The sequence below is a fragment of the Pelophylax lessonae genome (genome assembly GCF_965119305.1).
Source record: "Pelophylax lessonae genome assembly, chromosome: 8".
In the NCBI taxonomy this organism is placed as follows: Eukaryota; Metazoa; Chordata; class Amphibia; order Anura; family Ranidae; genus Pelophylax; species Pelophylax lessonae.
In genome coordinates, this window is record NC_138775.1 from 232,054,898 (window position 1) to 232,080,296 (window position 25,399).

The 25,399-nt window shown below is 42.4% G+C and overlaps 1 protein-coding gene across 1 annotated transcript in view; it reads right to left on the bottom strand.

The window, feature by feature from the left end:
- Positions 1-25,399, bottom strand: part of PAPPA2 (pappalysin 2) — a 293,674-nt gene that overhangs the window by 118,466 nt on the left and 149,809 nt on the right. Inside the window, exons 11-12 of the mRNA XM_082266022.1 lie at positions 18,124-18,213; positions 14,045-14,180 (exon numbers count right to left, since the gene is read on the bottom strand). Coding sequence (XP_082122148.1) covers positions 14,045-14,180; positions 18,124-18,213 — 226 coding nt within the window. The remainder of the gene's footprint in view (positions 1-14,044; positions 14,181-18,123; positions 18,214-25,399) is intronic.

The window sequence follows — 25,399 nt, forward strand, 5'->3', positions numbered from 1 at the left end:
TCAGCCCCTGGTTTGCGGGTGGTAAAAATGTGTCTCAACTGCACCTTTTTGCTGCCCCCCCAACCGCATGTCTAAATGAAGCCTTAGAGGCCATTTTTACAGGGAACAGGTAAACAGCTGCACACTTTTCTCCTGTTTCTATAAATCAGCTATAGATTTGGCACCGTTTTCACTTCTTATTTGTAAACAAGTGGCCGGACTTACTATTCTTTTCACTGAACAGATGTCTCCCAATGTTAGCAATTTACTGACAATGACACAGTGTTTTGTTACTGCATCAATATCTGTAAACACCTTCACGAGTTGTTAAGTAATAACTAAACATGTGACAATAATCAAACCAAAATAGCTTCTCCAGATGGCACGACTTAATTATTAAAAAAAAAAAATCAAGGATCATGTTGTGACACTTATGGCACAGAGAATACACCATACCTGAGAGGTTGCTAAGCAACCAAAAGGTCTTTAATTTCGGTTCAGGGTTGTAACCTAGCACTATTTTTATGGATATAATTAGGATCTATTTATTAATTGGAAAACTTGACTTTTCTCCAAATCCTTCAGATAATTGGCATTCTCTTATTTATCTATTTTAGCAGTTTGTCCCACTCGGATTTACCAGAATGTGAAAGAATAAATCGCTTCATTTATTTGTAAGTTTCTACAAAGCAACTTCCATTTTACTAGAAATGTTATTGAAGTGTTTGAATGATTGATCTTACTCCCTATTAGTAGAAAAGTATTTTTTTTCATTATACTAAAGCAATGGTCCTTATGCTGTGGCTCAGGGGCCAAATGTGGCCCTTTGCTTGCTTTTATTTGGCCCTTGGGGCCATAATTCCCCCCACTAACAGCAATGAAGGGGCACAATTCCTCCCACTAGTACCAATGATGGGGGTGCAATTTCTCCCAATGACACCAACAATGGGTCCCAATGACATTAATGACGCAGTACAATTCTACCCAGTGACACCAACAATGGGGCACAATTTCTCCCACTGACACCAATGATGGGGCACAATTACTCCCGCTGAAACAAATGATGGGGCATTATTTTTTCCCCACTTTGCTACTCCCAAGGGCCACAGTCCAGCCCTCCCTAAAGTCTGAAGGACAGTAAACTTTCCCTTTGTTTAGAAAGTTTAGAGACCCCTGCACTATAGAAATAGTATTGGCAATGATTTATTACAGCTGTATCACATTAGTGTGCATCAGTTAAAGCAGAGTTCCACCCAAAAGAGGAATTTCTGCTTTAAGCAGTCCTAAACCCCTGACATGCCACATTTGGCAGGCACCTAGTGTAGCACCCTACAAGGTAGGTGCTAGGCAAAGTATAGTGGGCCCTGGCTGCCTAACAGCAGGGCCATGATTTTCAGCTGGGCTGTCATGTCTCCCAGATGTGGCTGTTGAGACTGGGGAGTCCCCCCACTGTGCTCCTGAGAGGGCTCTCATTTGGCAGTGGAGGAAACCCAATCAATGGCACATTCAGACCTGTATCTACCCCAGAAATGCAGATTCTGCTGCACAGGATTCTGGGAGGGGGTATAAGTTTGAGGAGAGTGCATGATGCAGCGTCTTTGGCAGGAAGCAGAGTCCCAGGAGGGAGAGTACGGCTGTCTCTCCTCCTGTCAGAAGGATCGGATGTCCCAGGCAGCTTGCCTGAAGGGACAGAGAGCTGAGTTCAGCTGCAGACAGGATCCGGTGTGCCAAGGACCAGCGGAGTAGAGGGGGTCCAGTTTCAGGAAAGCATTCCCAGTTGGTGAGTACTGCAAACTACCCCTGGGGGTCTGCCTAGCTGAGAGGGGACCGCTCTGGTGAAGGTCCAAGGGATTCAGGAGCTAGCTAGCGGTAAAGAGGTTGCCAGTGTTGACCCTGAAGTGTAGAGGGGATGCCTAGTGAGAGGACCCTGAAGTATAGAGGGGGTGCCTAGTGTGAGGACCCTGAAGTGTAAAGGGGGCACCAGCGGTTGGGCCCTGAAGAGCTAAAGTGTACAGTGTGCAGTGTACAGTGATGAGAGTTGCAGCAGCACAAGCAGTTACAGGGAGCTACCTCAGTCAGGAAGGACTGGAGGGAGCTGTATACAGAACTTTTGAGCTAATCAGAGTGTCAAGAGTCAGTTCGCAGTATAGTCCAGGACTTGTTGAGCTAACCAGAGTGTCAAAAGTAAAGTTCAAGTACAGTTCAGCAAGTAAGCATTTTTCAAGCGCCAACAAGCATTGGTCGGCATCCAGCCGGCGTCAAGACAGCGCTGAAAAGTATTTTTTCTGCAAAGTGTCTCATTTGTACCTAGTTGAGCCAGAGGAGTATCCCACGCATTCCCTTCTCCCATCCCCATTATCAAATAAACAAAACAAACCAAAGATGCCGGAATGGTCATTGTCTCCAATCTCACACTTGGGTATTTACTTTAAATGGGCTGAAGTTATCACCGGTAACAATGGCAGACCCACATCAGGCCCAATGCCTGTAAAACCTGCTACACTAGTATGGAAGTTCTCCTCTCCCCCTCCCGCCCTGCAATCTTCTGGGAGATGTCACAGGTCCCAGAAGATTGCCGGCCAATCAAAACGCATGGCGCGACTCACGCATGTGCAGTGCGCTCCTGGCTATAAAGCCGCAAGCTGTCACAGCCTGGTGCCCACACTAGTAGAGACCAGAGGGAGAGGATCAAGGCTTCTGGCGGCCGCATTGCTGGATCGTGGGACACGTGAGAGTGTGTTTATTACAAGTCAGCACCTACACATTTTGTAGCTGCTGACTTTTACTAAACACAGAAAAGGCTGGAACGCTGCTTTAATAGCAATGTGAAAGCTGGACATTGGAGAAGCCATTTTGGAAGACTAAAATGTCCAACATCCTAAATGAAGGAATAACAAGTCTTTTCTAATAAATTAACCTATACTCTTAAAGAAACTGTAATGGGAGAACAGTTAAGCATTAAATTAATTTATTTGGATTTTACTGCACAAACACTATATTGTTAAAATTATTGGGACGTCTGCCTTTACACGCACATGACGCACATTTACACATACACTGTAATGGCATCCCAGTCTTAGTCCATAGGGATTAATATTGAGTTGGCCCACCCTTTGCAGCTATACCAGCTTCAACTCTTCTGGGAAGGCTGTCCATAGGGTTTAGGAGAGTGTCTATGGGAATGTTTGACTATTCTTTCAGAAGCGCATTTATGAGGTCAGGCACTGATGTGGACAAGAAGGCCTGGCTCACAGTCTCCGCTCTAATTCATCCCAAAGCTGTTCTATTGGGTTGAGGTCAGGACACCTTTTAGCATTTAACCTGTTGTATATATTCTTCTGTCAATATATTGTAATATTTTCACCTATATGGCCGCTATGTGCTATTTTGATTATGTTTTCTAATTTCTGTACTAATAAATGATATACCTTTTTAACTTCTTAACGACCGGCCGCCGCAGATTTACTGCGGCAGGCAGCCCCTCCTGCGCGAACCGACGTAGCTCTACGTCGGTCGCGCGCCTGCAGCAAAGCATGGGGCTGGCAGATCCGATTGCGGCCAGGCACCCACGATCGCTCCCCGCTGAGAGAGAAGAACGGTCAGCTGTTGTAAACACAGCTGACCGTTCTTCTCTCTGGAATGATGACAGAGCGCCTGTGATCCTTCTATGTAGGATCACAGGTCCCTGTGATAATTTCAAAAGCCCAACCCCCATGCAGTTAGAAACACTCCACTAGGCTTACATTTAACCCCTTGATCACCCACTGTGTTAACCCCTTCCCTGCCAATGTCATCATTACAGTAACAGTGCATATTTTAGCACTGATTACTGTAGTAATGTCACTGGTCCCCCCAAAAGTGTCAAAAATGTCAGCTAGGGGTCTAATCTGTCCACCGCAATGTTGCCGTCCCACTAAAAATCACAGATCGAGATCGCCGTCATTACTAGTAAAAAAAAATAAAAATGACATAAATCTTTCCTGTAGTTGGTAGACGTGATAACTTTTGCGCAAAGCAATCAAAATATGCTTATTGTGATTTTTTTACCAAAAATATGTAGCAGAAAACAAATTGACATATAATGTTAAAAAAATGTGATTTTTAAATTTTTTTTTGGGAATGTTATATAGCAGAATGTAAAAAAAATATTGTTTTGGTTTTTTTTAGAATTGTCGCTCTTTTTTGTTTATAGCGCAAAAAATAAAAATCGCAGAGGTGCGCAAATACCACTAAAAGAAAGCTCTATTTGTGGGAAAAAAGAACATAAATTTTATTTAGGTACAGCATCGCACGACAGCGCAATTGTCCATTAAAATAACGCAGTGCCGAATCACAAAAAATGGCCTGGACATTAAGGGGGCAAATTAAGAGGTACCCTTACCGACTGACAACTTTAGCATGCACTTATGATGATATAATTAACCCGTTAGGCACAGAAAAAGAATTTTCCCACTGACCAATCCTTCACCCTGTGTAAAAGTGTGTATGGACTCTTACCGGATGTCTGATAATCAATGATCAGAAAAAGGAATTAGGAATGGGTATCTGTATTCCCCGCTGTCCAAAAGTGGGCGTTCCTTAAGTGGTCCTGCCCTGGCTCCTTAGCAGTAGGAATGTGCACTTCCTCCCTAGGGTCACTTCCAATTAATATATGCGCAGAGTAGCTGATGCGATTGCCCTCTGTGTTACCAGCAGGTCAAATAGGCTTTCTTTTATCACTATTACATGCCTACATAATGCCAGATCTTCTAGCTACCAAACGCCTGCTCGTTAACTTAGAAAGTTAACTCCGGCAGCTCCCGCTGTCTATTCAGCGCTGCTGTTTCTCTCTCTCCCGTCCTGTGGCCGGCCCTGGGTGTCACCCCCTCAGGCAGGACACGGCCGTCGGGACTAATGCTTGGCTGGGGCTGGGTTGCTGGGCAAGTGGGGCCCCCAAGCAGTCCTGCCAGATCTAGAGGGTAACATTTTGATGTACTTATTCTAGGGATGATGGTACCCCCCAACTTTTAACCAGATATATCCTATGTTAACCACTTCTGGACTGGAAGGAGGCCAGGCCATATTTTGCGATTTGGCACTGCGTTACTTTAACGGACAATTGCGCGGTTGTGCGACACTGTACCTATATAAAATTGATGTCCTTTTTTTCCCACAAATAGAGCTTTCTTTTGGTGGTATTTAATCGCGCTATAAACAAAAAAGAGCGACAATTCTGGAAAAAAAAAACAATATTTTTCAAATTCTGCTATATAACATTCTCCAAAAAAATGTAAAAATCAAAATTTTTAAACATTTTAGGCTAATTTGTTTTCTGCTACATATTTTTGGTAAAAAAAAATCACGATAAGTGTATTTTTATTGGTTTGCGCAAAAGTTATCGCGACTACTAACTACGGGAGAGATTTATGTCATTTTTATTGTTTTTTTTTTACTAGTAATAGCGGCAATCTGCGATTATTGCTGCCGACAGATCGGACCCCTAACTGATATTTTTGACACTTTTCGGGGGACCAGTGACATTACTACAGTAATCAGTGCTAAAAATATGCTCTGTTACTGTAATAATGACACTTGCAGGGAAGGGGTTAACACTCTGGGTGATCAAGGGGTTAAATGTGTACCTAGGGGCGTGTTTCTAACTGTATGGGGGGGCGTGGCTTGTGGAATGACCATAGAGACCTACGATTGTATATAGAAGAATCACAGGCGGTCTATGATCATTATATATAATAGTGTAGCGCAGTCTGACGTCACAATAAATAACAATCTTTGGTAAAAATCACATAAAACCAAAATTGTTAAAAAACCATTTGATGAATAAAAAGAGACAGTTCATAAGGTGAAAAAATAGACGGTAAAAAACACAGTCCACTAGTGATCCGGTGAAAAGACAACAAGTGTGACTTCAGTGCTCATGAGATTCCCATCACCAGGCATTATCTGCCTCTCACCTCCAGAACTCGACCCCACAGGGTCTAAAAGCATGAACAGTCTCCACGATACTCAGCAAGTATTATTCCAATATATCAGGACCACAGCCTCCAGCACTTATCCGCACAGATATCATATATTGCAGAGGGTACAGCTTCCAAATTCGTCCCAAAACATATGGATAAAAAGGAAAGAATCTAGTGCTCTCTGTTGCAACAATAACACTTTATTTGCTCAAAAGTAATGCACTTACATTGTATCCCGCAATGACAGGCATAGCAATTGCAGAGCGTGCAGCGTGCTGGATGGTGCCTGGTTCCTGGATTGTTTGGCAGCCGTAGGACCGTGTGACCAATCCCCCGTTTGATCTATGATCATTCCAGGGAGAAGAACGTTCAGCTGTGTTTACAACAGCTGACCGTTCTTCTCTCTCAGCAGAGGGGTGATCGCGGGTGTCAGGCGGCAATCGGAGCCGCCTGCCCGCTGCATCAGGTTCCTCGCTGACGTATACCTGCGGCTGTTAGCGCAGGAGCGGCAGTATAACTGCAGCGGGCGGTCGTAAAGTGGTTAACATTTAGGTACACATCCACTTTAACTTGTATGATGAATGTCTCTCTTCAAGTATGCCTCTTCTGCAGAGAACTAAAAAAGAAATGTGAAGCAGCACACTTCTTTATAAAGTAAACACTCAAAAAAATACATAAAGAGCGTTATATGACTTGTATATACTGAGATTGACATTTGGCAACTTGATGTGTGACTAGCAGAACATTCCACGTTTAAAGCAATTCTTTAGTAAACAGCATAAAGAATCACAATACATGCTGCAAAACAACTCCCGCTGGCCTCAGTAAATACATCCTTATAAGCTACACAAATGCTTGTGAGGCTCAGCGGGAAAATAGTAGAAGCTGTTGAATCTTTCAGGTCGCATAGCAGAGAAGGGCACTTAGATTCCAAAGAGGATATGGCCTCTGAAGTTATAGCAGACAAACAGGTGCAGCCACCTCTAACCGACCTTACCCTTGCCGGATATTGATTGGTGTATGTCATTGGGTTTTACAGACTGATTCTCTAGTCCGATGGCAGATGATGTATATCACCCATTTAGAATACACAGAATAATATATAATATAATAATAAATAAATATCATAATAATTAAAATATACAGAATAAAATGTATTGTATGTATTCACTGCATACTGCATCCACTGTTTTAGAAACAAATGTCACAATAGTAGATTTTTTTATTTAGTTATTTTTTAAATACCTTTTAAATTCCCTATTGATAAAATTGGTCCTGGTACACTGTTACCTGCAGACACTCATTATTGTACCGCTCTCCAACCCTTCATAAACATACTGCCTCTTGCTACAGCTAATTATTCCCAAAGTACAAGTAGCAGGCAGAGGTGTGGTCAGTTCATGCAGCAGACAGAGGCATGATGGCAGTAAGCCAGCAGCAGGCTGAGGGCCTCGGTCAGGTAAGACATGGGCACAGGGGTAGAGGCTTCTCCCACCCAAATTTCTTTGAAGCCTCCAGACTCCAGACCCTAATCCAGAAATTATGAAACCCGTAAAGAACCAAAAAATGTGTTTTCTCCATCTGGAAAAACAGTTCTGGAGCCCCTCACATATGTGAGACCCCTGTGTACTACAGTAGCAGGGCAACAGATCAGTACAAGTGGTAGGCAGAAGTATCGTTGATAAAACAGGCCAGGGTCAGTTCACATGCAAGCAGAGCAAGCAGTAGGCAGAAGCATAGTTGATAAAACAGGCCAGGTTCAGTTCACAGGGAATCAGTCCAAACAGTAGGCAGAAGCGTATTTGATAAAACAGGCCAGGGTCAGTTCATGTGAAAGCAGTCCAAATGATAGGCAGAGGCATAGTGGAAAAACAGGCCAGGGTCAATTTACGTGGAAGGCAGTGGCATGATTATTTGAGGAAGTATGCAAAATGGTCAGCAGAGATGATGAAAATGGGGAAATGATTGAAAATATGGGCTAATATTTTAGGGATGTGTGATAAAGTCAGAAGCATTCTCCAATGCACAGGCCAGATTGGGAGTGACACTGGGGACAATGGTAGCTGTTATCTCTACCAAATCCGCTTTTGCTGCATAGGCAACATCTTTTTTGCTGTCTTCGGCCTGCTTCAGATGGTGAAATGTTGTCCAGGAAGTGGCGCTCATGAAGTCGGCTAACAGAATCAGAGCGAAGGTTTTCTGTGGGGGGGGTCTTTGTTGATAGATGAGGGACGTGACAATTTCTTTGATTAATTTTAGGAAGGGGGTGGGACCTTTCGTGGATTTGGTGTAGATAATATATGCATTATAAATGGCCAAATTAATTAAATAAATCACTACTTTTCTGTACCAGAAATGGGACCTCCTTGTTGCCAAATAGGGGTGAAGCATTTGATCATTGAAATCCACTCCCCCATCCCCCCATGTAAAGAGTATATTTTTGGACACATATTGACTTTTGAATGGGACCTCGTCTTCTGGTGGTGTCATTATGGATGGTGGACATCATATATACATTCCTGCTATCCTTCCACCTCAAAGCCAGCACTTTGTTGCTTCTCAAAGCTCCTTTTTCCCTCCTTCACATTTTTTTGTTGACCAAAGATTGTGGATAGCCTTTCCCTTTTTTTTCAGGTGGTTCGCAGGCCAGGGTTTTTGCAAGGTGTAGGTGTTTGAAAGGGGCACATTGGTATAGTAGTAATCCAGGTATATATGATAACTTTTGTTCAGCAGTGGGTATGCCAGGTCCCATACAATTTTTCCGGGTGTGCCCATGTAGGTCAAGCACTCAGGGGGTGGAGCTGGCAATCTCTTCCTTCATATATGCGGAATGCATACAGATATCTCGTGGCTCTTTCACATAACTTGTACATTTTCACCCTGTATTTGGCCCTTTTGCTAGGAATATATTGTTTTATTCCTAGCCAGGCCTGTAATGTGTACCAGGGACTCATCCACACATATGTTCTGATCAGGGACATAAAGTTCTGAAAATCTTTGGGAAAAAAATGTACGAGTGGGCGAATTATACATAATTTGTCACAATAAAATAAATAAAATAAATAAATAATTTGGATGGATTCGGGGAGGGCACTGGGTGTTGTCGCTGAAGTGAAGGAAGTGCATAATCACCTCATATTGGGACCTGCACATTACAGCAGAAAAAATGGGCATGTGGTGGATGGGGTTGGTGGATCAAAAGGCCATTTTTTTTTTTGTAAGCCCCATGTTTATAGTGAGGCCCATAAACAATTTGAACTCCTCTAAAGTCAAATCTCTCCACTAAAACAGACGGGCATAGGATCATTGGGGGTGGTTTGCAATATACTGCTGGGCATAGAGATTGGTATGGTCCACAATAAATTGCAGCAAAGTGTTGGGCAAAAATAAATAAAGAAAATCAATTTCTGAGAAATTTTCAGGATTGGCCAGCACACCTGGCTGTGTGGGGAAAGGGGAATGCTTGCTGATCCCGAGTTGTAAGGCAGCCATGTTGGGTTGGCAAGAGCATCTGGGAGGTATGAAGTGGCCCTCACTCTTGGGGGATGTGACACTCCAGTACTGGTAGTTGGGGGATTTGAAATTCCTTTGCTGGTACTTGGGGGTGATACTGCAGCATTGGTGCTGGGCCTGGGCATTTGATCCTGGAGTGTATCGCTGGTGGCAGTGCTGGTACTGGGCCTGGACATTTGATCCTGGGGTCAATTGCTGATGGCTGCCTGGTTTCCAGAGCACTGTGCCCTTTTAGGAGGGACCCATTCTTCCTCTGATTACGTCGCTGATCCACTGGTATCAGTTCATTCAAATTCTAAATTGGATTCGGAATCGGAATCTGATGAGAACTCCCTGCTGCTCTCATCAGTCATGGAGAGGATCTGAAATGCGTCCTCACTGCTGTACACTTTTTTGGACATGATGAAGGCTGTGTAACCGAACTTTGGTGATGGGCTGTGCGATGTGTACTTTGGTAATAAGCTGTGCGATGGGTACTTTGGTGATAAGCTGTGCGACGGGTACTTTGGTTATAGGCTGTGCGACGGGTGACAGATGACTGCTGGTGGTCACTGATGGATGGTAGGTGACTGATAGGTGACAGGTGATGGTCACTGATAGGTGTCTGATGGATGACAGGTAATGGTCACTGATGGATGACAGGTGACGGTCACTGATGGATGACAAGTGACGGTCACTGATGGATGACAAGTGACGGTCACTGATGAGTGACGGTCACTGATGGGTGACAGGTGACGATCACAGATGAGTGACAGGTGACAATCACTAATGGGTGAAAGGTGACGGTCACTGATAAATGACTGGTAATGATCACTGATGGGGGACAGGAGACAGGTGATGGTCATGATGGGTGATTGATGGGTGACTGATGACGGTCACTGATGGGTGACAGGCTACAGTCACTGATGGGTGACTGACAGGTGACAGGCGACGGCACTGATGAGTGATAGGTGACAGGCGATGGTCACTGATGGGTGACAGGTGCACCGCTGATGGCAGTCTCTGATGGTGACAGGTGCACTTTATGGGCACTGATGGGTGACAGTTGCACTTTATTGGCAGTGATGTGGTGACTGTTGGGTGACAGGTGCAATGGGGGGGAGCTGAAGATTGTACAATGCTGATGGGGAGTATAGTGTTTAGAGTAAACTTACCGCACACAGATCAGTAACTCACTGCTTCTGGCTCTTCTCTCCTCACACTGGACACAGTGTGTGAGGAGAAAAGAGCTGGTAACAGCCAGTTACTGCTCTGTGTTTACATTTGTGAATGGATCATGGCCAATCACATGGTAAACAGCCATTATCATTGGCTGTTTACCACTGTCAGTGACGAGCTGTGTTCCTGGGAAAACTCCACCACCGACATGACTGTGCAGCGCGCTCCCGATCGCGCATATGTGCAGTCTACACAAGGGACAGACACAAGGGGCAGAGCTATGTGATTGGCTGTGAGTGGATCACAGCCGATCACGGGTTAAAACGCCGTGCTCATTGGCTGTTTACCCCCTATCAGTGAGGAGCTGTGTTTCGGGGACATTTCACCACGGACAGTGCAGGGCTGTGCACAACCGATCGCGCCCATGCTCTGCTTGAATGGGCCAACGTCATATGACGTCGGCCCACAACGAGAGCCGCACTGTTCCGCCATCATTTGGTGGTGGGCAGGCGGCAAGTGGTTAACATTAGTGTCTATGGGAAAACTTGGATAGCTTGGCATGGCACTGCTCCTCATCTTTAACATTGTCGTCTATGGGAAATATTGGTCGGCTTGGCATGGCACTGCTCCAGAACTATAAGTGACAGGGACACAAAACTTGGGGAGCACTGAGAGGGGACCCAGGACTACAACATATCCATACACATAGCCTTATATTGTGTAGGGCATGGCCCCTGAGCCATGATGGGCTAAAAGCACCCTGCCTTTGGCCAATCATGGCTCTGACAGGACATTGTGCTGTGATTGGCCATACAGATCATGTGCATGCTTTGGCCAATCATCAGCAATCATTGCACTGCAACAGCGCAGTGCATTATGGGGCACTTATCGTCAGGCGAACTTCCAACCGAGCACCCCATTTGTTCAGCGAACACATGGACAGCTGATGTTCGAGTCAAACTTACAGTGCATTTGACTCGAACCCAGAGCCTATCCCTAGTTTCAAGCACTGACTGCTTTTGTTTTGTGATTGTTACCCTTTTAGCATACACCAAACATGCTCAGACCAGGAAGACAGAAATAAACATCTCAGAACACTAGCAGACACATTTTATAAGAAGGGTTACAAGGACAAAAAATCAATACCAGCATAAACAATGCCTTGAAAACCCAAAGAAAAAATCTACTTCAATACACAGAGAAAAAAACAAATAACCGTGTACCTCTAGTAACCACATACAATCCAGCACTAGAAGGAATAACAAAAATAATCAAATATTTACAACCCATCATAACAGACAATAAAAATCTGAAAGAAATATTCCAACAACCCCCAATACTTACATTCAGACAACCACCCAACCGTAGACTTAAACTAATAAGTAGCAAACGTCATTCTGATTACGAAGTCACAAATAATGGAAGCAAACCCTGCAATAAAAAAAACTGCAACCTGTGCAACCACATCAATCTATCTAAAAAGTGTCACACATAGACAAAAGGGACCTTCAATATCCCAGGCTCATACAACTGCTCCTTCAGTAATGTTGCATCCAATGCAAAAGAAGTAGAAAATAATCTTATGTAGGCGAAACAGGACAGAAGTTACAAACAAGGATGATTTTGCCCAGATACACCTTTAACCGGTTGCCGACTGCGCACAGTATATTTACTGCGGCAGTCAGCCCCGGCCAGGCAGAGTGGCGTAGATCTACGTCACTCGCCTGTCACTGCAATAGCGGGCGAGCGCGCGCCCGCTGAGGCGCGAGCCCGCTTCGGCTCGTTCAGGGAGGAGTGCGGGCGTGTGACCGGCGGACCCGATGTCCGCCGGTCACACTACGATCGCCGGTACAGCGGGAGAAAGACAGAGCGGCTTATGTAAACAAGCCGCCTGTCATTCTCCCTGTGTAAAAATGCAGATCAGATGGTTCTACTATGTAGAACCGTTGATCTTTGTTTTTACACCAATAGCATTGTCCCACTACAGTTAGAATCACGCCCCTAGGACACACTTACCCCTCCCTGTCCAATACAGTTAACTCCTTCCCTGCCAGTGTCATTTTTGCAGTAACAGTGCATATATATAGCACTGATTACTGCAGTAATGTCACTGGTACCCCCAAAAGTGTCAAAAATGTCAGTCAAGGGTCCGTTCTGTCCGCCGCAATGTCGCAGTACCGCAAAAAAATCGCAGATCGCCGCCATTACTCGTTAAAAAAAAATGACAAAAAATTTTCCCTTTGTTAGTAAACGCGATAACTTTTGCGCAAACCAATCAAAATACGCTTTTTGCGATTTTTTTTACAAAACATATGTAGCATAAAACAATTTGGCCGAAAATGTTAAAAAATTTTGATTTTTACATTATTTTTTGGGGGAATTTCATATAAAAAAAGTGAAAAATATTGTTATTTTTGCAAAAATTACGCTATTTTTTTGTTTATAGCGCATGATCAAAAAATTGCACAGGTGATCAAATACCACCAAAAGAAAGCTCTGTTTGTGGGAAAAAAAGGAGTTGGAATTCGTTTAGGTACAGCGTCGCACGACCGCGCAATTGTCCGTTAAAGTCATGCAGTAAAAAATCGCAAAAAACCCCCTGGTCGGGAAGGGGGTAAAATCTTCCGGGACTTAAGTGGTTAATTAAGGAACATAAAGAAGATGAGTTCTGTGGGACATCATTTTTTACAACCAGACCACATTATGGAAGAAATCAATGTCTTCGTTCTTAAAGGGAATTTCAAAACTATTCAGGAAAGGAAAACTTTTGAACTAAGAATTATAGTTCTATTTGAAAAGATAACGGCTTACATTTAGATATGGGTTTTCTTACTCATTATCCAACAGTTTTAATACCCCCTGGTGACTGTCAATCCCCCCAGTGTATAGCTTTGTCGCTGTCTCATCTCACTAACTATGCTAAATTTATTACCATTGCTGTGTACATTTGTTTGTGTGTGTTTTTAATTATTTTTTTCCCTCAGAGATGTTTTTTTACATTCTTCTAAAATGTTTGTGAATTAGTACTGCTTGGACCTTGAAGAAGAGGACGTACCCCGAAAGCTTGTCCTGGAAAATTGTTAGTGCAAGTATAAAAAAAGTATCATGGATAGTACTCTATTCTAATTGTTTCTGTAGCATGCTAACACTACCCAAATATCTATCACACCAGAGAACACAGTGACAACGATGGTTCTACCCTGATAACAGGTTAACTTTTAATACATTAGCACTCAAAAGAAAAAGAAACCCTAATGCTCTGGTATTTTAATACAATACTGATAGTATTGCAGCTTTACTGCTCCTATCAGTTATCCCAACATTAGAAAATGTAGGGTCATTTTAGAGACTGGCAGTGAGCGTACTGGCAGCAGCAATTTTTCCTTTTATGGAGTGACATTGTTTAATGAATAGTGATTTCTATCCACTTGACTCACCTAGTGAATGGCTCTGTCCCGTCACATCAGTCAGATAAGCACTGACAATGGCCTTCGAGGCGCTGCTAGGAAGGCTGCCATCCGAGGAAAGGTAAATGTGGAATGAATCTGCGAGACTGGGCTTATCAAAACTCACCTAAGCGAAGGTAGATGAAACACAAATAGGCAACAGTTAACATTTAAAATAAAAATTATGCAACTAAAGAAAACCCCTGATATTTTGTTAGAAAATATGCGACAAACTGCAGCATTCTGTTGAATTTCCTGAATAGTCAGCGACAGCTGTTTTTCCTTTTGCTTTAAAATTTTTATTTTCTGATAAGATTCTACATTATTAAATATTATCCATGACTGTTACTAAAAAAAAGTTTTATGTAGCTTCAGCTTATAATGTTAAGTTTATAGCCTTTTAAAAAGATAACTATACCTTAGATAAAGATAAAACGTATGACAGTAAAAAGGTATAACACATGATGCAACACCTTTTACCTTTAAAAAGTATCCTTTATTATTAATAGCCATCAGCCAAGCAGTGCAAAGGAAACCACCAAAACAGTACCCATTTTTTACTAGTGTGACTGCGGCTGGTCCGTTTTTTTGCTAAAAAAAGAAAAAAGTTTTTGAGTATAGGTATCTTCTAATGTCTCCCATGTGAGTCTTCCTGTATCTGACCTCTCAATCCAAAGTTTCCACAAGTCAAACAGTGGGCACGCTGCTTCTTTGTCTCTTAGCCAACTGATAGCCCTTTGGAAATCCTTTTTCGTGTATTATAGGTTTGCTTTAAAAAAAAAAAAAAAGCGTATATACATATACAGTATCTCACAAAAGTGAGTACACCCCTCACATTTTTGTAAATATTTTATTATATCTTTTCGTGTGACAACACAGAAGAAATTACACTTTGCTACAATGTAAATATGTGAGTGTACAGCTTGTATATCAGTGTAAATTTGCTGTTCCCTCAAAAAAACTCAACACGCAGCTATTAACCAGTTACCAACCGCCGCCCGACTATATAGGGCGGCGGTCAGCCCCGGCCAGGCAAAGTGATGTATATCACTAGCCTGTCACTTCCTTGTGAGCCAATAGCGGGCGAGCACGTGCCCGCGGAGGCACGTGCCCACCCCGGCTCGTTCCCCGGGAAGCCCGTGCGTGTGACCGGCGGATCCGATGTCCGCCGGTCACTCGCGATCGTCCTCCGTGAAGGGAGAAAGGCAGGCGGCTGATGTAAACAATGTAGGAATGGTGATCATACGGTTCTACTATGTAGGACCATTGATCACTGTTCCTACACTAGTAGCCATGTCCAATCACAGTAAAAAGCACGCCCCTAGGGACACACTTAACCCCTCCTTCCCCAATAAAGTTAACCCCTTCCCTGACAGTGTCATTTTGCAGTAACAGTGCATATTTATAGCACTGATTACTGCAGTAATGTCACTGGTAACCAATATGTCTGCTGCAATGTCGCAGTACAGCAAAAAAATCGCAGATCGCCGCCATTACGCGTTAAAAAAAAAACACCAAAAATGACAGAAATCTTTCCCTTAGTTAGTAAACGCAATAACTTTTGCGCAAACCAATCAAAATACACTTTTTGCAATTTTTTTACCAAACATATGTAGCAGAATACAAATTGGCCAAAAATGTTAAAAAATTTTGATTTTTACATTTTTTGGGGGGGGGGAATTTCATAAAAAAAAATGTGAAAAATATTGTTATTTTTGCAAAATGTACGCTCTTTTTTTGTTTATAGCGCAAAAAGTAAAAATCGCACAGGTGATCAAATACCACCAAAAGAAAGCTCTGTTTGTGGGAAAAAAAGGACGTCAAATTCGTTAAGGTACAGCGTCGCACGACCGCGCAATTGTCAGTTAAAGTCACGCAGTGCCGAATCGCAAAAAAAGCCCTGGTCAGGAAGGGGGTAAAATCTTCCGGGGCTTAAGTGGTTAATGTCTAAACAGCTGGCAACAAAAGTGAGTACACCCCTAAGTGAAAATGTCCAAATTGGGCCCAATTAGCCATTTTCCTTCCCTGGTGTCATGTGACTCGTTAGTGTTACAAGCTCTCAGGTGTGAATGGGGAGCAGGTGTGTTAAATTTGGTGTTATCACCCTCTCAAACTGGTCACTGGAAGCTCAACATGCCACCTCATGGCAAAGAATTCTCTGAGGATCTGAAAAAAAGAATTGTTGCTCTACATAAAGATGGCCTAGGCTATACGAAGATTGCCAGGACCCTGAAACTGAGCTGCAGCTCTGTGGCCAAGACCATACAGCGGTTTAACAGGACAGGTTCCACTCAGAACATGCCTGGCCATGGCCGATCAAAGAAATTGAGTGCATGTGCTCAGCGTCATATCCAGAGGTTGTCTTTGGGAAATAGACGTATGAGTGCTGCCAGCATTGTTGCAGAGGTTGAAGAGGTGGGGGATCAGACTGTCAGTGCTCAGACCATACGCCACACACTGCATGCAAATTGGTCTGCATGGCTGTCATTCCAGAAGTAAACTTCTTCAAAAGATGATGCACAAGGAAAAAAACACAAACAGTTTGCTGAGGACAGGCAGACTAAGGACATGGATTACTGGAACCATATCCTGTGGTTTGATGAGACCAAGATAAACGTATTTGGTGCAGATGGTGTCAAGCAGGTGTGGCAGCAACCAGGTGAGGAGTATAAAGAAAAGTGCATCTTGCCTACAGTCAAGCATGGTGGTGGGAGAGTCATGGTCTGGGGCTGCATTAGTGCTGCAAGCACTGGGGAGCTACAGTTCATTGAGGGAACCATGAGAGCCAACATGTACTGTGACATACTGAAGCAGAACATGATCCCCTCCCTTCGGAGACTTGGCCACAGGGCAGTATTCCATAATTATAATGACCCCCAAACATACCTCCAAGATGACCAATGCCTTGCTAAAGAAGCTGAGGGTAAAGGTGATGGACTGGCCAAGCATTTCTCCAGACATAAACCCTATTGAGCATCTGTGGGGCATCCTCAAACAGAAGGTGGAGGAGTGCAAGGTCTTTAACATCCACCAGCTCGGATGAGGAAGTGGACTCCAGTGGAAAGCTGTGAAGCTCTGGTAAACTCCATGCCGAAGAGGGTTAAGGCAGTGCTGGAAAATAATGGTAATTAAAACAAAGGTGACCAGCGCTATGGGTTTTTTTGGGTGAATGCAGAAGAAAACGGTGTAAGCTGCCAACAACCAAACCCAACAAGTTGGGTTGGAAATATAATAGTGCAAGTGGGGTTGTGAACGGCGCTACCATATTAAGTGGTATCACTTCACACCACTACTCACGCCAGCATATCACATTATTGCTACATCTTTGTAATACGGTAGCGCCGTTCACAACCCCACTTGCACTATTATATTGGAAAATAATGGTGGCCACACAAAATATTGACATTTTTGGCCCAATTCGGACATTTTAACTTAGGGGTGTTAGGGGTGTGCTCACTTTTGTTGCCAGCGGTTTAGACATTAATGGCTGTGTGTTGAGTTATTTTGAGAGGACAGCAAATTTACACTGTTATACAAGCTGTACACTCACTACTTTACATTGTAGCAAAGTGTCATTTCTTCAGTATTTGTCACATGAAAAGGTATAATAAAATATTTACATCTTGTGAGATACTGTATATACTGTATAGTACAGGAACCATTGTAATAGTGTGGCTTTTGTTAAGGAAACCTAAATACTTACTGGACAATTTTGTTTCGGTTTTTTTTTTATTTTGTGCACTGCTTATATACAGTAAATACTATATATATATATATATATATATATAGTATATATATAAGCAGTGCACAAAATTTAAAAGAATGTAAATAAACAACCAAAACAAAATTGTCCAGTAACTATTTAGGTTTCCTTTACAACAGCCACACAACTGCAATGGTTCCTGTACTATGCTGGTGGTTAAGCAATATTTGTTCTTCAGAGAACATCATGGTAGCTAAATCTCTGAACTGGGAAGAAATGATTGAGTTATTTTGACATATGAAAAAACTGTTATAATTTTTTGCCTCAAATACTGTTGAAGAGACAAGATAAATGGCAGACATATTACCTTTAACCATACATTTTGCTCTGGAAGCACATTACAAGGGAACCATCCAACCGTTTGAGATCCAGATACCCCATTGAGAGGCTGACAGCTCTAAAGGAAAAAAAATCAAGTCTAAGGAATAATCTTTCATCAGTCTCCTACATACCAAAATTTTAAGAACATTTAGAGGTAACAAGTGAAATCTAGTAGTGAAGTGCTAATGCTATCCAGCAAACACGGTAACAGTGTTAAAATCACAAATATCTCTCAATTTAACTAAATAAAAGCTATCTTTAATCCAACACATTCAGAATCAATATATTTATTGGGTGATAACTTCCTGAAGCATGTGCTTTTTAACTTCTTCTATTATTTTCTATTACTCTTCTATTACTTTCTGGTTCATCAATTACATTTGAATTTTGTGCTGTGACCAAAGTGCAGAAGAGATGAATGGGATGGTACAGTTACTTTTCTTTTTGTTACATTTCTTATCCATAAATTGCATAAAAAATAAATACATTTTTACTAGGACTACTATGACATTGACTATGTCGCCACGCTTTTCTCAGGACAGGTCTCCTTTAATAAACGATTAGACTTTTTCAAAAAATTGCAGGTACTAATAAATAATGTTTAAACCTTTTCTGTCTTTGAGGAGTCAAGCATTACAACTGCGTGTAATAATATTTTTTGACACTTTTAGCAGTTTTAATATGCAGCATGTAATTCTACACCAGATACATCAGGGCCATACTGTCTAGCCAGACAGTAATGGACCACAATAGCAAACACATTTGTAGACTAGTCTATAACAGGCTAATTTTGCATCCTTAAATTCCTTTTTTCCTGCATTTTATTCAGTCAGTTACTTAACAATATAATGGAGACAAAATGCTGCACACATAGGAGACAAACCCACAAGAGTAGCTAAAAACTGTCACGTAGGTGATCGGTGTGCGGATAATCACTTTGTGATATAGCCATCACTAACATTTCAGGCTGCACTGCTAACAGCTTGAGAAATACTTTATATACAGTAGCTTCTAGTGGGAATAAAAAATTATTTGTCACATGGGCATCACACACATTTTCAGCTTTTTCTTTTTCATGAGACTAGAGCGGAAATCTACATTTGTCATTACCGTGGCACAAAACACTACCTGGATTGTGGCTGTAAGGGTTTTTTTCACCAGATGAAACTTGGTTTAAACATTTTTGACACTGTAATAAAAGGAAGGCTGACTTTTTTTCTGAAAGGTGGACCATTAATAAAACTCATACTTTGCATGAACCAATTATTCTGAGTAAAAGAAAAATGCCTCTTTTTTGCCATCAATAAAAAAATCTTCACTCCCAAGCTACCTCAAATGACCTAAAGCCTAGGCAAAGATCACAGGAAAGAGCTTTACCAGAAGCATTGTAATTGGTCCGTGATTGCTCTGTCTGTAAGACTCGGACCCTGGCCTAATCCTGCAAGCAGGATGCTCGATTCTGCCCCAAGCTGCTTGGGCATGTACTGGGGGACACCACTGTAGGCTTCGGTGACGTTGAAATACAGGCCGCCTCTCCCTAAGACACCAGGAGACAGGCTGGCCTGGTTCGTGTGGGGGTCCCAAGATGGCACTGGTGGACATGGGGATGAGGATGCACAGCCCCTGCTCAACCAGACGGTGGAATATGGACAGCCTGACTCCCCTGTGCTTGAGACAGTGGGTCCCAGACGCCAAAGGGCCCAAGGGCAATGCAGGGGGAAATCAATGGACAGACTAGATGTCCAGTCAGTGAGCACAGGAAAGGTTGAGGAGGTAGAGTTGGAACCCTTACTTAAGCAGATAATAGCAGCCATACAAATCTGACAGTCTACGCTGACTGATCACATTGAAGGGCTGAAGCTATAATTCTCCTTCCGGAAGCATGATGATCAGAAGGTGAGGGAGAGAACAGCTGCTGCAGAAAAACATATTACATCTCTGGAGGAGATTGTCAGACCCATGGATACTGCAGTCCAGGAGGCAAGAAAGGCACTTTTTGAACATACATTTTTTTTGCTCTGTTCAGGAGTTCTGCTACGAACAAAAGGGGGGGGGGGGTTTACAGCCCATCCCTACTCAGGACTCTGCATTCACTATCTGGTCTCCCACAGTACACAGAACATGGAAATGCAATAATTTTAGTGAATATAAACTGCTAAATAATTATATAGAACTCCGCGCTTGTGGACTATTTGAATAAAAGTAGATAAATAGATAAAATAGTAAAATTGATAAACTAGGCTGCAGCCTCGCTAGACTATAGCCAAAGGCTATAAAATGAGTGAAAAAAAGATAGGGAAATGGCGCTGCCTAGTTAAAAAGATGTGATAGGAGGTTACTAAGGTGCAGATATGCTGAGGAAAAATTGATGTACTGAATAAGATGTAATGCACTGTAAAAAAGGAAAAGGAGGTATTTCTTCCCTGATGACAAACAAGCAATATAAAGTGCAAAGTGCAAATAAGTTTAGTACACTATGGTACAATGTGGGGAAAACCACTAGAGTGGATGTAGTGTAAACAGAATATAGTGTGGCCTGTGATGTCACCAGAATAAAGTATGCATAAACTGATGTAAAAATTCAGTGAAAAAATTGATAAATAAATATATACAGTGTGATGGATAAGCTCTTATAGTAAAAAGAGTAAAAGTAACTTAAAACATACTGTCCAAAACAAATGTGATCACACAATATCTGAATAAAATTTATAAAATAAGGCATAAGTGAGGTATACCTTAGTATAAAGTGCTAGGTGTAAGAGGTGGCCTGTAACCAAATATTGGGGACAAATAAATAAATAAAATAAATAGGTATTGGTGGCTTGTGCACAAGTATTGGTGATGAATAAATTAAATAAATATTGTGACAAATAAATAAATAATTAAATAGTGAAAAAAATGTCCAAAGTGAAACTAGTGCCCGTGTGAATATATAAAGCACAATATTAGAAAGAGTCCGTTATTAGCAGCAGGTGACAATCTCCAAACATAAACGTGCAATGGGTGACCCCGTGGTGGGCAGTGAGGTACTAGGTGACCCCTCTAGTGAATGATGCACTCACCAGAAATACCCACCCCACACAGGGGTATAGAGCGGGTATAAACGGAAATCCACTGTATGGCTCCTGGCGTCCTCCGTAGGTCCTGGAATTAGGCGTCTGCAGAGGAGGATTCCTAAGTGGGGAGTGCCCGGGTCTGTATGGGAAACTCAACTGTAGGCTGTAGATATGTCGGGTTCCACCAGGGTGTCACTCGTATTATTGGGACCGGGATGTTAAAGCAATAAGAGGCACATAGTGTGATATCGTTTCTACAGGTTGTTTATTAACAAAAGTAGGAGAGGTACTCACATTTAGTAAAGGTAACAGATGCACATAGAGACAGTAAGTGGAGCGCGGAGCGTTCCAAGCCTCCTTCTCAATGCCGGAAGTGATGCGACACGCTGTACCGGTTTTCGTAACGTCCGTACATCTTCAGCAGCGTCAGGTCGCTTCCGCTATGACTCCTAATATACATGCGGTTACTAGGCAACCAGATGTACACAAATCACGTGTGTGTTCCGGATTACAAGCGGCGGGCTACGCCAACATGGTGCCTGGTGTTAATGTGAATTTGGCACAAACGATATAAATAGATAATACGAAATTTTAATTCCGAACCAGGACTTTTATATCCATATAATACGCACTATATATATACACTATATATAAAAAGCTATTTTTATCAAGATCAAAAACTTATATACATGCAATGTATGCAGGCACCAAACGAATTAAATAACTAAAGTTTTTGATCTTGATAAAAATAGCTTTTTATATATAGTGTATATATAGTGCGTATTATATGGATATAAAAGTCCGGGTTCGGAAATAAAATTTCGTATTATCTATTTATATCGTTTGTGCCAAATTCACATTAACACCAGGCACCATGTTGGCTTAGCCCACTGCTTGTAATCCGGAACACGCACGTGATTTGTTTACATCTGGTTGCCTAGTAACCGCATGTATATTAGGAGTCAGACCGGAAGCGACCCGACGCTGCTGAAGACGTACGGACGTTATGAAACCAGTGCAGCGTGTCGCATCACTTCCGGCATTGAGAAGGAGGCTTCGACCGCTCCGCGCTCCACTTACTGTCTCTATGTGCATCTGTTACCTTTACTAAATGTGAGTACCTCTCCTACTTTTGTTAATAAACAACCTGTAGAAACGATATCACACTATGTGCCTCTTATTGCTTTAACATCCCGGTATCTACGGCCTACAGTTGAGTTTCTTATACAGACCCGGGCACTCCCCACTTAGGAATCCTCCTCTGCAGACGCCTAATTCCAGGACCTACGGAGGACACCAGGAGCCATACAGTGGATTTCAGTTTATACCCGCTCTATACCCCTGTGTGGGGTGGGTATTTCTGGTGAGTGCATCATTCACTAGAGGGGTCACCTAGTACCTCACTGCCCACCACGGGGTCACCCATTGCACGTTTATGTTTGGAGATTGTCACCTGCTGCTAATAACGGACTCTTTCTAATATTGTGCTTTATATATTCACACGGGCACTAGTTTCACTTTGGACATTTTTTTCACCATTTAATTTTTTTCACTATTTAATTATTTATTTATTTGTCACAATATTTATTTAATTTATTCATCACCAATACTTGTGCATAAGCCACCAATACCTATTTATTTTATTTATTTATTTGTCACCAATATTTGGTTACAGGCCACCTCTTACACCTAGCACTTTATACTAAGGTATACCTCACTTATGCCTTATTTTATAAATTTTATTCAGATATTGTGTGATCACATTTGTTTTGGACAGTATGTTTTAAGTTACTTTTACTCTTTTTACTATAAGAGCTTATCCATCACACTGTATATATTTATTTATCAATTTTTTCACTGAATTTTTACATCAGTTTATGCATACTTTATTCTGGTGACATCACAGGCCACACTATATTCTGTTTACACTACATCCACTCTAGTGGTTTTCCCCACATCGTACCATAGTGTACTAAACTTATTTGCACTTTGCACTTTATATTGCTTGTTTGTCATCAGGGAAGAAATACCTCCTTTTCCTTTTTTACAGTGCATTACATCTTATTCAGTACATCAATTTTTGTTCAGCATATCTGCACCTTAGTAACCTCCTATCACATCTTTTTAACTAGGCAGCGCCATTTCCCTATCTTTTTTTCATTTATAAACTGCTAAATACCTTTTCCCATCAGAAGTATATAAATGTCCTGTGACTTCTATCGGTGTGCAGCCGAGAGCTGGTTAAAGCTTGTAGGAGGAGTTTTCATTCTCCTCTGACTGTCCTATGACCCTCTGCCTGGACAGTGCTGATTGGCCCTGTTCTGATCACCTGCACCCTCCCATAAAAAAAAAAAAAACTCTCTAGCAATACACACTAAATTGAGCATGTGCAGAGTGCCTCCTAGGGCATCCTTGGGCATCTCCTGTGCTATCAGGAGATGGAATGGGGACAGTAAAAGAAGGAATGGATCATAGAAGACAGGATCAAACAGATTTTTTACACAATTCCGAGGATTAGCCACTTAGGTTCCACAGTGAGTATAACAAGCATGCTTTACTGCATATGCAGACTGATTTTACTGTTGTGGGTTTAGTAACACTTTAGTTGGCTTGTGATTCTCACTGTTGTATATTGATTTCACTGTATTACTGGTCATAGTTTTAGATTTCCCAAACAAAACTAAATTATGAATATTTATATTTTCTTCAGTCAATCCAATAGGAGGTTTATGTCACTGATGCATGCTGGAGGAGGATAAAAATATTTGGAACAGGCCAGGTGCTTGCTCTCTTGCCTCAGGCTGAGGCTTGAGGAGGTGCTGCTGGATGGAGCTCTGCTGTTAGACCCAATAGGCGGGTTTGGGAACTAACTTGTGCTGAAGTGGTCCTTAAGCTGTGCTACCTGCTCTGGAGTAAACTGTGCCAAGGAGGAGACCCAAAGGGAGGTCCTTTGCTGGAAAGAGCCAGAAAGAAGGTTGGTCTCTCAGATGGGCCTGGTAAATCCCTTGGAGGACACACTGAAATCTAGTAATGTGCGTACAGTGTTGCTGGTTCGGCTTAAGGATTCCGACACTGTCAAATTGGACAATGGCCTGGATCTGGGGAGTCTGTAAGTGATCTGCTATGGTATCTGGAACACCTAGTCCTCACCTCCTTAACCGTTCTGCAATAAAACTTTAACCACCTCCCGCCCGCCATCATTTGTCATTTTGTTTAGACAAATTACGACAGGTGAGTTCTCGTTTGTTCTGGGATGATGATATATGAAGTCGTCCCGCTCTTGCTGTGCTTGTGCCCGCGAGGGCATGCAGCTCATGATCGGCGGTCCTCTGTGTCACTGGGACACAGAGCATCGCCGATCTTGGTAAAGAGCCAATGATTTGGCTCTTTACCCATGTGATCAGCTGTGTCCAATCACACCTGATCACATGTAAACAGGGAAATGCGGGTTATCAGCTTTCCTCTCTCTCACTGACACAGTTTAAGGAGAGGAAACCCAATTGGCAGCATTTCTTCACAGGGGAGACCTGCACTGATAACCAAGGCACTGATCATTAGTGCCCTGATTATCAGTGCAGCCCAAACAGTGCCCATCAGTGATACCAGTCAGTGCCCATCATTGATGCCAGTCAGTGCCCAACAGTGATGCCAAGCAGTGCTCATCAGTGCCACCTATCAGTGCCAAACAGTGCTGCCCTTCAGTGCTTGCCCATTAGTTCCACCCATCAGCATCACCAATCAGTGCCCATAAGTGCCACCTATCAGTGCCCATCAGTGCCACCTATCAGTGCCCATCAGTGCTGCATATTAGTGCCTTCTTATCAGTGCCACCTCATCAGTGCCCTTTAGTGCCATCTCATCAGTGCCACCTGATAAGTGCCCATCAGTGCAGCCCATCAGTACTCATCAGTGCAGTGTCATCAGCGCATATCAGTGAAGGAAAAGAAAATTACATATTTACAAAATTTTTAACAGAAACATTTTATTTTTTTTCAAAAATTTTCTGTCTTTTTTCGATTTTTTAGCAAAAAAATTAAAAACCCAGTGGTGATTAAATATCACAAAAAGCAAGCTTTCTTTGTGTAAAAAAAAAGATAAAAATTTCATTTGGGTGCAATGTTGCATGACTGCACAATTGTCATTTAAAATGCAATAGCACTAAAAGCTGAAAATTGGCCTGGTCAGGAAGGGGGTAAAAGTGCCCAG